This window comes from Cynara cardunculus (genome assembly GCF_001531365.2).
Source record: "Cynara cardunculus var. scolymus isolate 2C chromosome LG 1, CcrdV1, whole genome shotgun sequence".
Classification (NCBI taxonomy): domain Eukaryota; kingdom Viridiplantae; phylum Streptophyta; class Magnoliopsida; order Asterales; family Asteraceae; genus Cynara; species Cynara cardunculus.
The window spans coordinates 41,082,472-41,094,473 of NC_037528.1; the positions used below are offsets into that span (position 1 = coordinate 41,082,472).

Consider the following 12,002-nt stretch of genomic DNA (forward strand, 5'->3'; position numbering starts at 1 on the left):
TGGGAACTAGTGGATCTACCTGCAGGTTGCAAGCCACTTGGTTACCGTTGGATCTTTAAGAAAATGATGAAAGCCGATGGCAGTATTGAAAAATACAAAGCAAGGCTGGTGATCAAAGAATATAGACGAAAGGAAGGTCTAGACTATTTTGATACATATTCGCCAGTAACACGAATAACATCCATTAGATTGGTGCTTGCTATTGTAGCTATTAGAAACCTGCAAATACACCAAATGGATGTGAAAACTGCTTTTTTGAATGGAGATATTTGGAAGAAGAAATATATATGGAGCAACCAGAGGGATTTGTTGCCCCAGGGCAAGGGAACAAGGTCTGTAAACTTGTTAAGTCTTTGTATGGCTTAAAGCAGGCTTCAAAGCAATGACATCAAAAGTTGATCAAGCCATGTTGCAAAGCGGTTTTAAGATAAATGAGTGTGATAAGTGTGTCTATGTGAAAAACACCACTCATGGTTATGTCATCTTATGTTTATATGTTGATGATATGCTTATCATTGGCAATGATGACAAAAGGATAAGGTCCATGAAGGATATGTTGAAATCTAAGTTCGACATGAAAGACATGGGTTTAGCGGATGTGATTCTTGGAGTCAAGATCACGAGAACTCAAAATGGCTTGGTGTTGAGTCAAACCCATTACGTAGACAAGATTCTTGAGAAGTTTAATAAGGAAGACACTAGTATAGCTAGAACTCCGATTGATACTAGTCAACATCTATCTAAAAATAGAGGGGATAGTGTCACACAAGTGGAATACTCAAGAATCATTGGTAGTCTGACGTATCTAATGAGTTGTACTAGACCTGACTTAGCGTATGCTGTGAGCAGGCTAAGTAGGTATACTAGTAATCCCAGTTCTGAACACTGGAAGAGTGTTACTAGATGGTACTTAAGATACACACGTGAGTATGGACTACATTATACCAGACATCCAGCTGTAATTGAAGGATACAACGATGCGAATTGGATATCTGATATAAAAGATTCCAGATCTACAAGTGGATATGTGTTTACACTTGGAGGTGCAGCTATTTCTTGGAAATCTTCCAAACAAACGGTTATAGCTAGATCTACGATGGAATCTGAATTTATCGCCTTGGATAAATGTGGTGAAGAGGCGGAGTGGATACGTCAATTTGTGGAAGACATAYCCGAGTGGCCTAAGCCGGTAACGRCCATTTGTATACATTRTGATAGCCAATCGRCGATTGGTAGAGCTCAAAGTACAATGTATAATGGGAAGTCAAGGCACATTAGACGTAGGCATAATACGATACGACAACTGCTATCTACGGGAGTTATCACTATTGACTATGYGAAGTCAAAAGAWAACATTGCGGATCCGCTTACAAAAGGCTTGGGTAGAGAGTTAGTTAATACGTCGTCRAGAGGAATGGGACTAAAGCCCTTGAATGAATAAATTCATGCAAAGGAAACCTTACCCAGAAGACTGGAGATCCCAAGATCTGGGTTCAAAAGGACAACCTAGTTGTATGAATGAGGGAGGYCACTRTGGGGGAGTATAAACTTCCTAGTTCATTCCTGTAATTAGTGACAAGTGAGGCTAAGCGTATGGCTTTTAATGATTATTTAGAATCACCTATGTGAGAGAGAAGTGGGGTCGCTTCGAAGGGAATTGTGTGGGGGGGGGGGCGCAATTCCTAAGAGCTCTTGCAGAACCAGACTAGTGTTCATGACCATAACGAACACGACTATGAGGATTGGACCGTGTCAGGAAGAGTCCTGTGTGAATTATGTTGTCGTCTACATAAATGGCAGCTCAGTTCAAGGACATCGTGTCTACTAACAGCTAGAAGACTAAGTGTAGTTCACAAGGGAAGGTTCAAAGGGTAATACCTACCTATCCTATGCAGGATTCGACTATTGGAAATTTCGTTTGGAATTTTGTTTGTAGAAATCGATCTCCATTCATGTGGGGGATTGTTGGAAATTTTAAGTAGAAAATGTGATTTTTATTAACTTTGGGCACATTTAACTACATGTATATGGTTTAATTTTAATTGACTCTTAGTGGGTTTACGTTCTTCGTTATGAGAGCTTCGAAACCATATATAATGTGTCCAAAAACCGAGTATGTGTAAATAAGCTATCGAGGCTCAAAGTTGGGTACTTGGGATGAGTTTAGTAAAACCAAATGGGTGTGTGGGAGGTATCCCACATAGGTGGGGTGATTGAAGTTTTCATGGTTTATAACCATGGACTTCACAAGGGCTTTCAAGCTATTATGGAATGTTATGCTCCAACACCTATGCGCGCACAAGGGGGTGCGGATTGTGGATTTCATAGGCTAAATCCGCCGAACTCATGTGTGGGCGCGACCTACAGACACGAATGCAGCTCCGAAATCATGAGCTCGCGCAACCCGGTTTTTGCTGAAATTTTATCTGGTTAYCTGGTCTGTTTTTCAAATTTAATTCAGTTTTAGTAACTGAATCATTTTTAATGAGAATTTAATTGCGCATTTAATACATTAATTGCCCATTAAAATGATGATACGTTTACAGCCTATAAACAGATCAAATTCTCATTTTGAAAAGAGACAAAACCACATAATACACAGAACACACGCTCCTCTTCCTTTGCAAACTTCTTTTCGGCGAATTTTTCAGGCAAGTTGGTCAACTCCGGCAGTACTCCTGCTCCGGCTGTTGTACCCTGTGAACAGACCCGAATCTGTTTAAGGGAATCGTGTCAAACACGAGCCTCAACCATTTCTCCTTCTTCTTCTAGAATTCAGAATTTGTTTCTGTTTTCCTTTTCTTTATAGAATCCGTTTCTGTTTTACTAAATACAGAATTCGTTTCTGTTTCAATCAAACCGTTGCTGGTTTCTTCCACAGAATTCGTTTCTGTTGTTATATTCTTGGTTCCCGCATCTTCGGTCTTGTACTTACGTTCCAAAGATTCCCATAGTTCCTTAGCCGTGTCAACTTTACAGTAAACATTGTCGAGAGGGTCGGCTAGCCCGTTCAACACATAGTTTCGGCACAGAAATTCAGAGTGTTTCCACGCTTCAACCGCGCTCACAGATTGAGCATTGGCTTCTCCCTCAGCAACTTGGGGAGCAGATTCTGCAAGGAACCGAGCCAAGTTCAAAGTGGTCAAGTAGAAGAACATCTTCTGCTGCCACCTCTTAAAGTTCAGTCCAGAAACCTTCTCTGGTTTCTCAGCGTGATTAGCCATCGTGTTTGGCACAGGTGCTGTAGCAGTTGGTTTCACAACAAGATCCACCATTCTGAAAAATTGTACGATTGTACGAAAAAAATACTATTATTATTCGGTTCTGTTTAAGATTTTTATATAACAACATAAACGAATTCTGTGGAAAAAACCAGCAACGGTTTGATTGAAAAAGAAACGAATTCTGTATTTAGTAAAACAGAAACGGATTCTGTAAAGAAAACATAAACAAATTATGAATTCCAGAAGAAGAAGGAGAAATGGCGGATTTAGCCTACGAAATCCACAATCCGCACCCCCCCTGCGTGCGCATAGATGTTGGAGCATAACATTGCATAATAGCTTGAAAGCCCTTGTGAAGTCCATAGTTATAAACCATGAAAACTTCAATCACCCCACCTATGTGGGATACCTCCCACACACCCATTTGGTTTTGCTAAACCCATTTGGTTTTGCTAAACTCATCCCAAGTGCCCAACTTTGAGCCTCGATATCTCATTCACACATACTCGGTTTTRGACACATTATATATKGTTTCRAAGCTCTCATAAYGRAGAACGTAAACCCACTAAGAGTCAATTAAAATTAAACCATATACATGTAGTTAAATGTGCCCAAAGTTAGTAAAAAATCACATTTTCTACTTAAAAATTTCCAACAGTTATCGCTCAAAGTGGTAATTAACATCGTTGGCTTATTAGACAATATCTGATTTTATCGCTCAAAGAATTGGAAGGTTTCATTATTTTTGTCCCAGTGTTGGAATTTTAACGCTCAAAGAATTGGAAGGTTTCATTATTTTTGTCCAAGTGTTGGAATTTTATCGCCCAACGCATAGGTGATAACTTGGATATGTTGGACAAACTTTGCCCAATATCTGTGTAATCCGCCCAATATTTGAGCAGTTTATGGTTCTTGGAGTTTATCGCCCAAGAGTTGCCCGATAAACATGTTTATCTCCCAAAATGTGTCCGATATATTGGTGAGTGGTTTACTTATTGAGCGATATAATTTATGAGCGATATATTCTAAGTTTTTGTTGAGCGATATTGTAGTAACTTAAAATATTATTTGAGGTTTTTGAGAATCTTACTTAATTTTTATGAGGTTGAAACGATGTTAAGAAATTTTGTCCGTTTTGTTGTTACGGATCTGGACTAACCAAATGAGTGCTGGTCATGAAGAGCTCTTAGCATCCAGAGGACGAAGGCAACAGCCAGAGAAGGCTCTGGTCGTGAAGAAAGGTTAAGAGCGCTTTATCTAATTAAAAGAACTTGGGTCTTATAAGTAACCCATAGGCTCTGCTTGTGCTACGCAGAGGCTCTGTATATGTACTCTGTATAATAGTACGCTGCATGAGAAGGAAGCTCTGCCTGTAAGAGCACGATGTGTTGAGAATGGAACTCGTTGGTATTAATTCTTGTAATTTTCTAGAATTAGTTGCTTTTACATTTTGGCCGTTAGAACTATATATGGCCTAGAATCGTAACCGCTATAAAGGAATAAATTGGGTTTTTAAAATGGTATTAATTGCCTTGTAACCGACCAATTAAGTGGTAATTAATTCGTAAGGAGGTTACAAAGAGTATATATAGACGAGATGAGCTAGATATTGGTTCCTTACTAGCAAATAGAGGTATTCAAGAGCTAGAAGACGAAAGCAAAGAATCGATACTCAACAATCGTGTGTGTGACGTTCATCAGACGAACGTTCAAAGCTATCAATCAATGTGAGTTTACGTGATGTTTTTTTAAGGGTTGCATATTTGTTTCTGTTAAATTGCAAGCTTGCTGTATTTTACGAATATGTTTGCTGTGTGAACGTGTTTTCTGTGATAAAACGCCGTGTAGGAATTTTTTTGGGGGGGGGGGGGAACTGTACTAAGGATTTAATCCTAAAAAACAAGCACACTGTGTTAAGCTTGTTAAGCCGTAAGAGCGAACATGCTGTGTGAAGTTCGTCAGGCAATGCTGTGTGATATAGTCCTTTCCCCTCATGTTTCGGTAGTTTATGAACTGTGTGTAAACCGTTTATTCACTGGGCCTAGGCTCACCAAACTCGTGTTTTATTTTTCTTTTCAAAATAAAAAAATGCAACCAGGTTACTACACTTATGGGATTAGTAGCAAGGGCAAAGACAGGGTGTAGCGCTAGGCTACGCGTGAAGAGGATAGACTTGAAATGAAGTCTAGTCGTGACTTGCCTTAACGAAGAGTAGTCAGTTGTGGGCTTATGTTTAAACTGTTTCAATCCAGTATTTTATGTAAGTTTCCAATTTTTAAGATTGAAATTTATTAATGATTTGAGGTTAAAATAAAGATCGGATTATGGGTCTTTACAGGTGGTATCAGAGCCTTAGTTCTAAGAGAAATAGGTTATGATTTTTAGCCTAAAGTTAGACAGAATTAAGGTTGAAAAAAAATTGAAACAGAAATGATGAATTTGGATTGTTATTCTTGCTGTTAGTGTGCTTGCTGTTAAGTGATGACTGTGTTGAGGTTAATAGATTTATCCCTGTGAGTTGTAGGAAAATGGTTTATGCCAAGCGCACTAGAAGTATTGGAAGACGAGGACGTAGAGGAGTTGGTCTAGAACCAAGAGGAGGAATTGGAGAACGATGCCAGAGCAGCAAGTGCTCTGGAAGAATAGAGAGCAGAAGCTCTGCAGAGCTAGAGGGCAGAAGCTCTGGTCGAAATGAGAATATTCCAAGGGTTGAGTCCTCTCAACCCACCTCTGTAGGGGATTCCTCTTATGATCCCACAGAGGGATCCTATGAAGAGTACACTCCTCAAACGCCTGATCATACAGACCTCAAGGAGAAAATATCGACTTTGCAATAAAAGAACGCCCAACTAAGGGCAGAGCTGTTAGTGGCCCAAGAAGCCAAGGACCAGGCTGACTGGTGGTTGAACAACGTACAGATGGAGCACGTGAAGTTAGGTGAAGAGTTGAACAAAGTTTTGACTGAGAATAATGAACTATGGGAAAACCACCACACCATGGCATGGAAGTGTGTAGAGCTGGAATGGGAGAGGAGGATTGCTTCACGATCATGGAGGGTGTAATTGGAAGATCGTGCTCGCTATTTCTGTGAGGTGGCCACGGGCTACTTGGACTCCACCAAGGAGTATATCTCACGTTGGGCACGGCAGTTTCACCAAGGCCCAAACTTAAGCTCTATATGGAGGCATCACCCAAAGAGCCCTTATTAGGAGTTTGTGAGAATCACAAACTACCCTATGGATATGTCATGAGTAAGAGGATGAGGAGAAAATAGTTAGCATATGAACTGTGGGTGGCTAAGTTTTATTGCAATAAGTTGGCAGTCTAGAGCTGGTATATCTCAGTGTTTTCTTTTATTTAGATTAAACTTGTTAAGTATGAGCCGATTGACATGATTATGGAATGAAATAAACTTGTGTTGGTGTTTAAATCTTGTTGAATGGTTGTGGAATGCTAAGTTGTGTATAAGAATAGTTACTTATAATCTGTTATACGCATATATTTAAGAAAAAAGGAATGTCTCAACGATCGAGAAGGACTCTATCGGTCGCTCCCGATGCAGAGGAAACACCTCTGGTCGGGGCTAACCCTGTTGTACCAGGGGTGATACCAGCCTCTGCTACGGCCACGAGGACGGCGAGCACTAGAGGTAGAGGACGAGGAAGAGGATGAGGCAGAGGAAGATCACAAACAAGACAAAGCGAGCTAGAGCCCTCGGTACAAGAGAGCTTTAAATCGGGTAGAGGTAGAGGCCGAGGCAAATGCAGAGGTCACACACGGGCAGCGACCACCACCCTTGTGGACCTTATTACTCAAGAGGTATCTAGAGCTCTGCCTGCTGTTATAGCACAAGTAAGAAGGCACAACAGAGGAATAAAGAGGCTAGGGAAGCTAGTGTGGTAAGAGAAGTGGTTAGCAACATCAACCATAGAGATGACCATAGAGAAAGGTCAAGAGCTAATAGTCCTGTCAACACTAGCACGGGACAGAGGGGTTGTAGCTACAAAAGTTTCTTAGCTTGCAAACCCAACCATTTTAGGGTGAGCCAAACCCAGTTACGGCCCTGAGATGGATAAAAGGGACAGAGATGGTCTTCAAAGTTAGAAAATATGCAGAGGAAGACAAAGTGACTTATGTTGCTTCCATGATGAAGTCTGAAGCCCTATTCAGGTGGGAAATAATTACCAACCTAAGGGGCAAAGAGGCTGTAGCAAGGATGTCATGGGATGAGTTCAAGGTGCTGTTCAACGAGAAGTTATGCCCAAGAACTGCTGTAAAATAGTAAGAAGAATTCTTGAGGTTAGAACAAGGAAGCTTAACGGTCAGGGAGTATACGACCAGCTTCACAGAGAAGGCTAGATTCTCAGAGCATTATGTTTCTACTGAGGATAGACGGGTAGAGCGTTTCATGTGGGGATTGAAAGCATCCATCAGGGAGTTTGTCCTCACCATGAAACCAACTACTTTCCAAGAGGCTGTGAATGCAACTGAAGTTAGAGAAAAGAAAATGGTCCACCAAGAATCCGAGCGAGGTCACCTGAAGAAGAAATAGGAGGGTTCAAACAACGTAGGCTGTAGAAAAAAAACTGAGAACTCGGAAAGGAAGGTATGGCAAGGACAATCAGGCAAACCATGTCCTAAATGCAACCTTGTGCATATAGGAGAATGTCTGGTTAAGCCCAGGGTTTGCTACCGGTGTGGAAAGGCTGGACACTTGTCCCAAGACTGCAGAATGGAATGAAGAGAGAGATTATGCTACATTTGCAAGTCACCCAATCATGTGCAAGCAGACTACCCGCAAAGGAAGAAAGATGTTACAACCATTCAAGGAGGAAGCAGAGGTGGGAAATGAGAGGAACGACGACTAGAAGCACCAAGACCAAAAGAGATGGTGTTCCAAATGACTGCAGCCGAAGCTGAGGAAACCCCGGATATGGTAACAGGTACCTTCCTGGTTAATTATGTACATGCAAAAGTGTTGTTCGATTTTGGCGCGAATAAAACATTTGTATCCACTACTTTCTTTCACAACTTGAATAGAGTAGCTAAGCCTCTAAGTTCGGCATTAAAAGTAGAAACTGCTGATGACAACAGGGTAGTGATTAAGGAAGAATATGAGGACTGCATTATAACGGTAGATGGTAGCTCTATTCCACTCAAGCTGCTTCCTATGACACTAGGAGAGTATGATATAATAATCGGGATGGATTGGTTAGCTGAAATCCAAGCCAGAATTCTGTGTAATAAGAAGATAATCCAGATTGAGGTACCAGGTAGTGGGAGATTAATAACCTATGGAGATAGAAGGGATAGGAAGGCTAGCATGATCTCCCCACTCAAGGCCAGACGATGTATAAAGAAAGGATGCCAAAGCTATTTGGCATATGTGATCAACGCTAAGAAGGAAAAGAGTGCGATGGAAGATATTAAGGTGGTAAGAAACTTCCCAGAAGTCTTCCCGGATGACCTGACCAGTCTTCCGCCAAAAAGACAGGTGGAGTTTCAGGTTGATTTGGTACATGGAACTGCACCTATTGCCCACGCACCTTACCGACTTGCACCATCAGAGATGAAAGAACTGATGACTTAGTTGCAAGATCTATTGGACAAGGGTTTCATACGCCCTAGTACATCACCTTGGGGAGCTCCAGTGCTGTTTGTCAAAAGAAGGATGGTACAATGCAAATGTGCATTGACTACCGGGAGCTCAACAAGGTGACTATCAAGAATAGATATCCGCTTCTAAGAATTGATGACCTCTTTAATCAACTTCAGGGTGCAAGTTACTTCTCGAAGATTGATCTACGGTCGGGGTATCACCAACTGAGGGTAAGGGATGAAGATGTATCCAAGACTGCCTTTAGGATGAGGTATGGGCATTATGAATTCCTGGTGATGCTATTCAGAATGACTAATGCACCTGCACCGTTCATGGACTTGATGAATAGAGTCTGCAAACCATACTTGGATAAGTTTGTCATCGTTTTTATAGACAACATTCTTGTATATTCACGTACCAAGGAGGAGCATGAGGAACACTTACGGGCTGTTTTAGATCTACTAAAACAGGAAAAACTGTACTCGAAACTCTCCAAGTGTGAGTTCTGGCTATGAGAGGTGCAATTCCTCGGTCATGTGGTGAACCAAGAAGGAATAAAGGTCGACCCAGCCAAGATAGAGGCAATACAGAGGTGGGATTCACCCCGGACCCCTTCTAAAATTCGAAGCTTTTTGGGTCTAGCCGGTTATTATCGAAGGTTTATTCAAGACTTCTAAAAGATAACTACCTCTTTGACAGCTCTTACTAAGAAAGGAGCTAAGTTCGAATGGGGGACAGCTCAAGATGAGGCCTTCCAACTCTTGAAGGAAAAGTTGAGCTCTGCACCAGTCCTTAGTTTACCAGCAGGAACTGAAGGTTTTGTGGTCTACAACGATGCTTCTATGATGGGCCTAGATTGTGTGTTGATGCAGCAAGGGAAGGTCATCGCGTACGCCTCCCGGTAGTTGAAAGAGCATCAGAGGAGGTATCCAACTAATGACTTAGAATTGGCAGCGGTGGTATTTGCACTAAAAATTCGGAGGCACTATCTCTATGGTGTAAAGTGCCAGATCTTTACTGATCACAAGAGTCTCAAGTACTTGTTTGATCAGAAAGATCTCAATATGAGACAATTAAGATGGCTGGAGTTGTTGGAAGATTATGATTATGAGATCTTATACCACCCCAGAAAGGCCAACGTGGTGGCTAATGTTCTAAGCCGCAAAGAAAGGGGTACTCCACTACGTGTTAAGGCTCTAAGGAAGGAGGTCACCACTAGCTGGATTGAAGGCCTGAGGAAAATCCAAAAGGAGGCCTTGGTAGAAGAAAACATAAGGAAGGAAAGAATGGTAGGGGCTAGTCCATTGCTGGAAAACAATGGTAATGGACCAAAATGTTATAAGGGTAGAATTTGGGTTCCTCGCTTGGAAAATTTTCGTAGCCAAGTTTTGGACGAGGCCCATAAATCCCGTTACTCCATCCATCTTGCAAATAATAAGATGTACCGGGATTTACGAAAATTGTATTGGTGGCCGAGGTTGAAGAAGGATATAGCTCACTATGTTGAGAGATGCTTGACCTGTTTGCAAGTGAAGGATGAACACCAACGACTGTTTGGGAAACTTCAACCTTTGGAGATACCCATGTGGAAGTGGGACCACATCACTATGGATTTCGTGACTAAACTTCCCCGAACACCAAGAGGTTTTGATGTGATATGGGTAATAGTGGACAGACTCACCAAGTCTGCCCACTTTCTGCCTATTAGAGAGACCTACTCAATAGATAGATTAGCCAAGTTGTACATAGATGAGATTGTAACCCGACATGGGGTTCCATTATCAATAGTCTCCGACAGAGACAATTATGGCGAAGCTTCCAAAGAGAGTTGGGTTCTCAAATAAAGCTTAGTACAACATACCACCTGCAAACAGATGGTCAGAGTGAAAGGACCATCCAAATGCTGGAAGACATGTTGCGGGCGTGTGCTATTGACTTTGCGGGGTCATGGGAAAGTCATCTTCCCTTAATAGAATTCTCCTATAACAACAGCTATCATGCGAGTATCCAAGCCGCACCACATGAAGCTTTGTATGGGAGAAAGTGTCGAACGCCCCTGTACTGGAATGAAGTGGGCGAAAAGCAACTTTCGGGCCCAAAAATTATGCAGAAAACGGCTGACAAAATTCAGCAGATTCGGGAAAGGCTGAAAATAGCTCAAGATAGACAAAAGAGCTATGCCGACAAAAGGCGAAAACCAATAGAGTTTCAAGTTGAAGACTGAGTAATGTTGAAAGTCTCGCCTTGGAAGGGCATTACAAGATTTGGGAAACGAGGAAAGTTGAGCCCTCGTTATATTGGCCCTTATCGAATAACAGCACGTGTGGGTGAGGTTGCATATAAGCTGGAATTGCCTGAAGAGCTTCAAGGCATCCATAGCACATTTCATGTGTCAACTCTGAGAAAGTGTTTGGCGGACGAGAGCTCTAAGGTAGCTCTGGAAGATATAGAGGTGGATCAGACTCTAAGCTACGTAGAAAGGCCAAAAGCTATCTTGGATAGAAAGGTGAAGAAGTTGAGGAATAAAGAAATCTCTCTGGTCAAAGTCCAATGGAAACATCATAAGGGACCAGAGGCAATGTGGGAGATAAAGAGTGAGATGAGATTATAATAACCTCATTTATTTACGTAAAGCAAATTTCAAGGACATAATTTTGTTAAGGGGGGGAGTTTGTAATAACTTAAAATATTATTTGAGATTTTTGAGAATCTTACTTCATTTTTATGAGGTTGAACCGGTGTTAAGAAATTTTGTTTGTTTTGTTGTTACGGATCTGAACTAACCAGATGAGCTCTGGTCATGAAGAGCTCTTAGCATCCAGAGGATGAAGGCAACAGCCAGAGAAGGCTCTGGTCGTGAAGAAAGGTTAAGAGCGCTTTATCTAATTAAAAGAACTTGGGTCTTACAAGTAACCCAGAGGCTCTGCATGTGCTATGCAGAGGCTCTGTATATGTACTCTGTATACGAGTGCGCTGCATGAGAAGGAAGCTCTGTACCCGAGCTCTGCCTGTAAGAGCACGATGTGTTGAGAATGGAACTCGTTGCTATTAATTCTGGTCATTTTCTAGAATTAGTCGCTTTTACATTTTGGCCGTTAGAACTATTTATGGCCTAGAATCATAACCGCTATAAAGAAATAAATTGGGTTTTTAAAATGATATTAATTGTCTTGTAACCG

General features: G+C 41.5%; 1 protein-coding gene across 1 annotated transcript; it reads left to right on the forward strand.

The window, feature by feature from the left end:
* Positions 1-11,050: 11,050 nt before the first annotated feature.
* Positions 11,051-11,434, forward strand: LOC112505941. Its single transcript, XM_025109978.1, has one exon. It carries the CDS (start codon positions 11,051-11,053, stop codon positions 11,432-11,434), a length of 384 nt encoding a protein of 127 aa, XP_024965746.1.
* Positions 11,435-12,002: the final 568 nt, after the last annotated feature.

Excerpts from the sequence above, each read along its gene's own strand:
- LOC112505941 (XM_025109978.1), top strand. The coding sequence starts at position 11,051 with ATGTTGAAAGTCTCGCCTTGGAAGGGCATTACAAGATTTGGGAAACGA.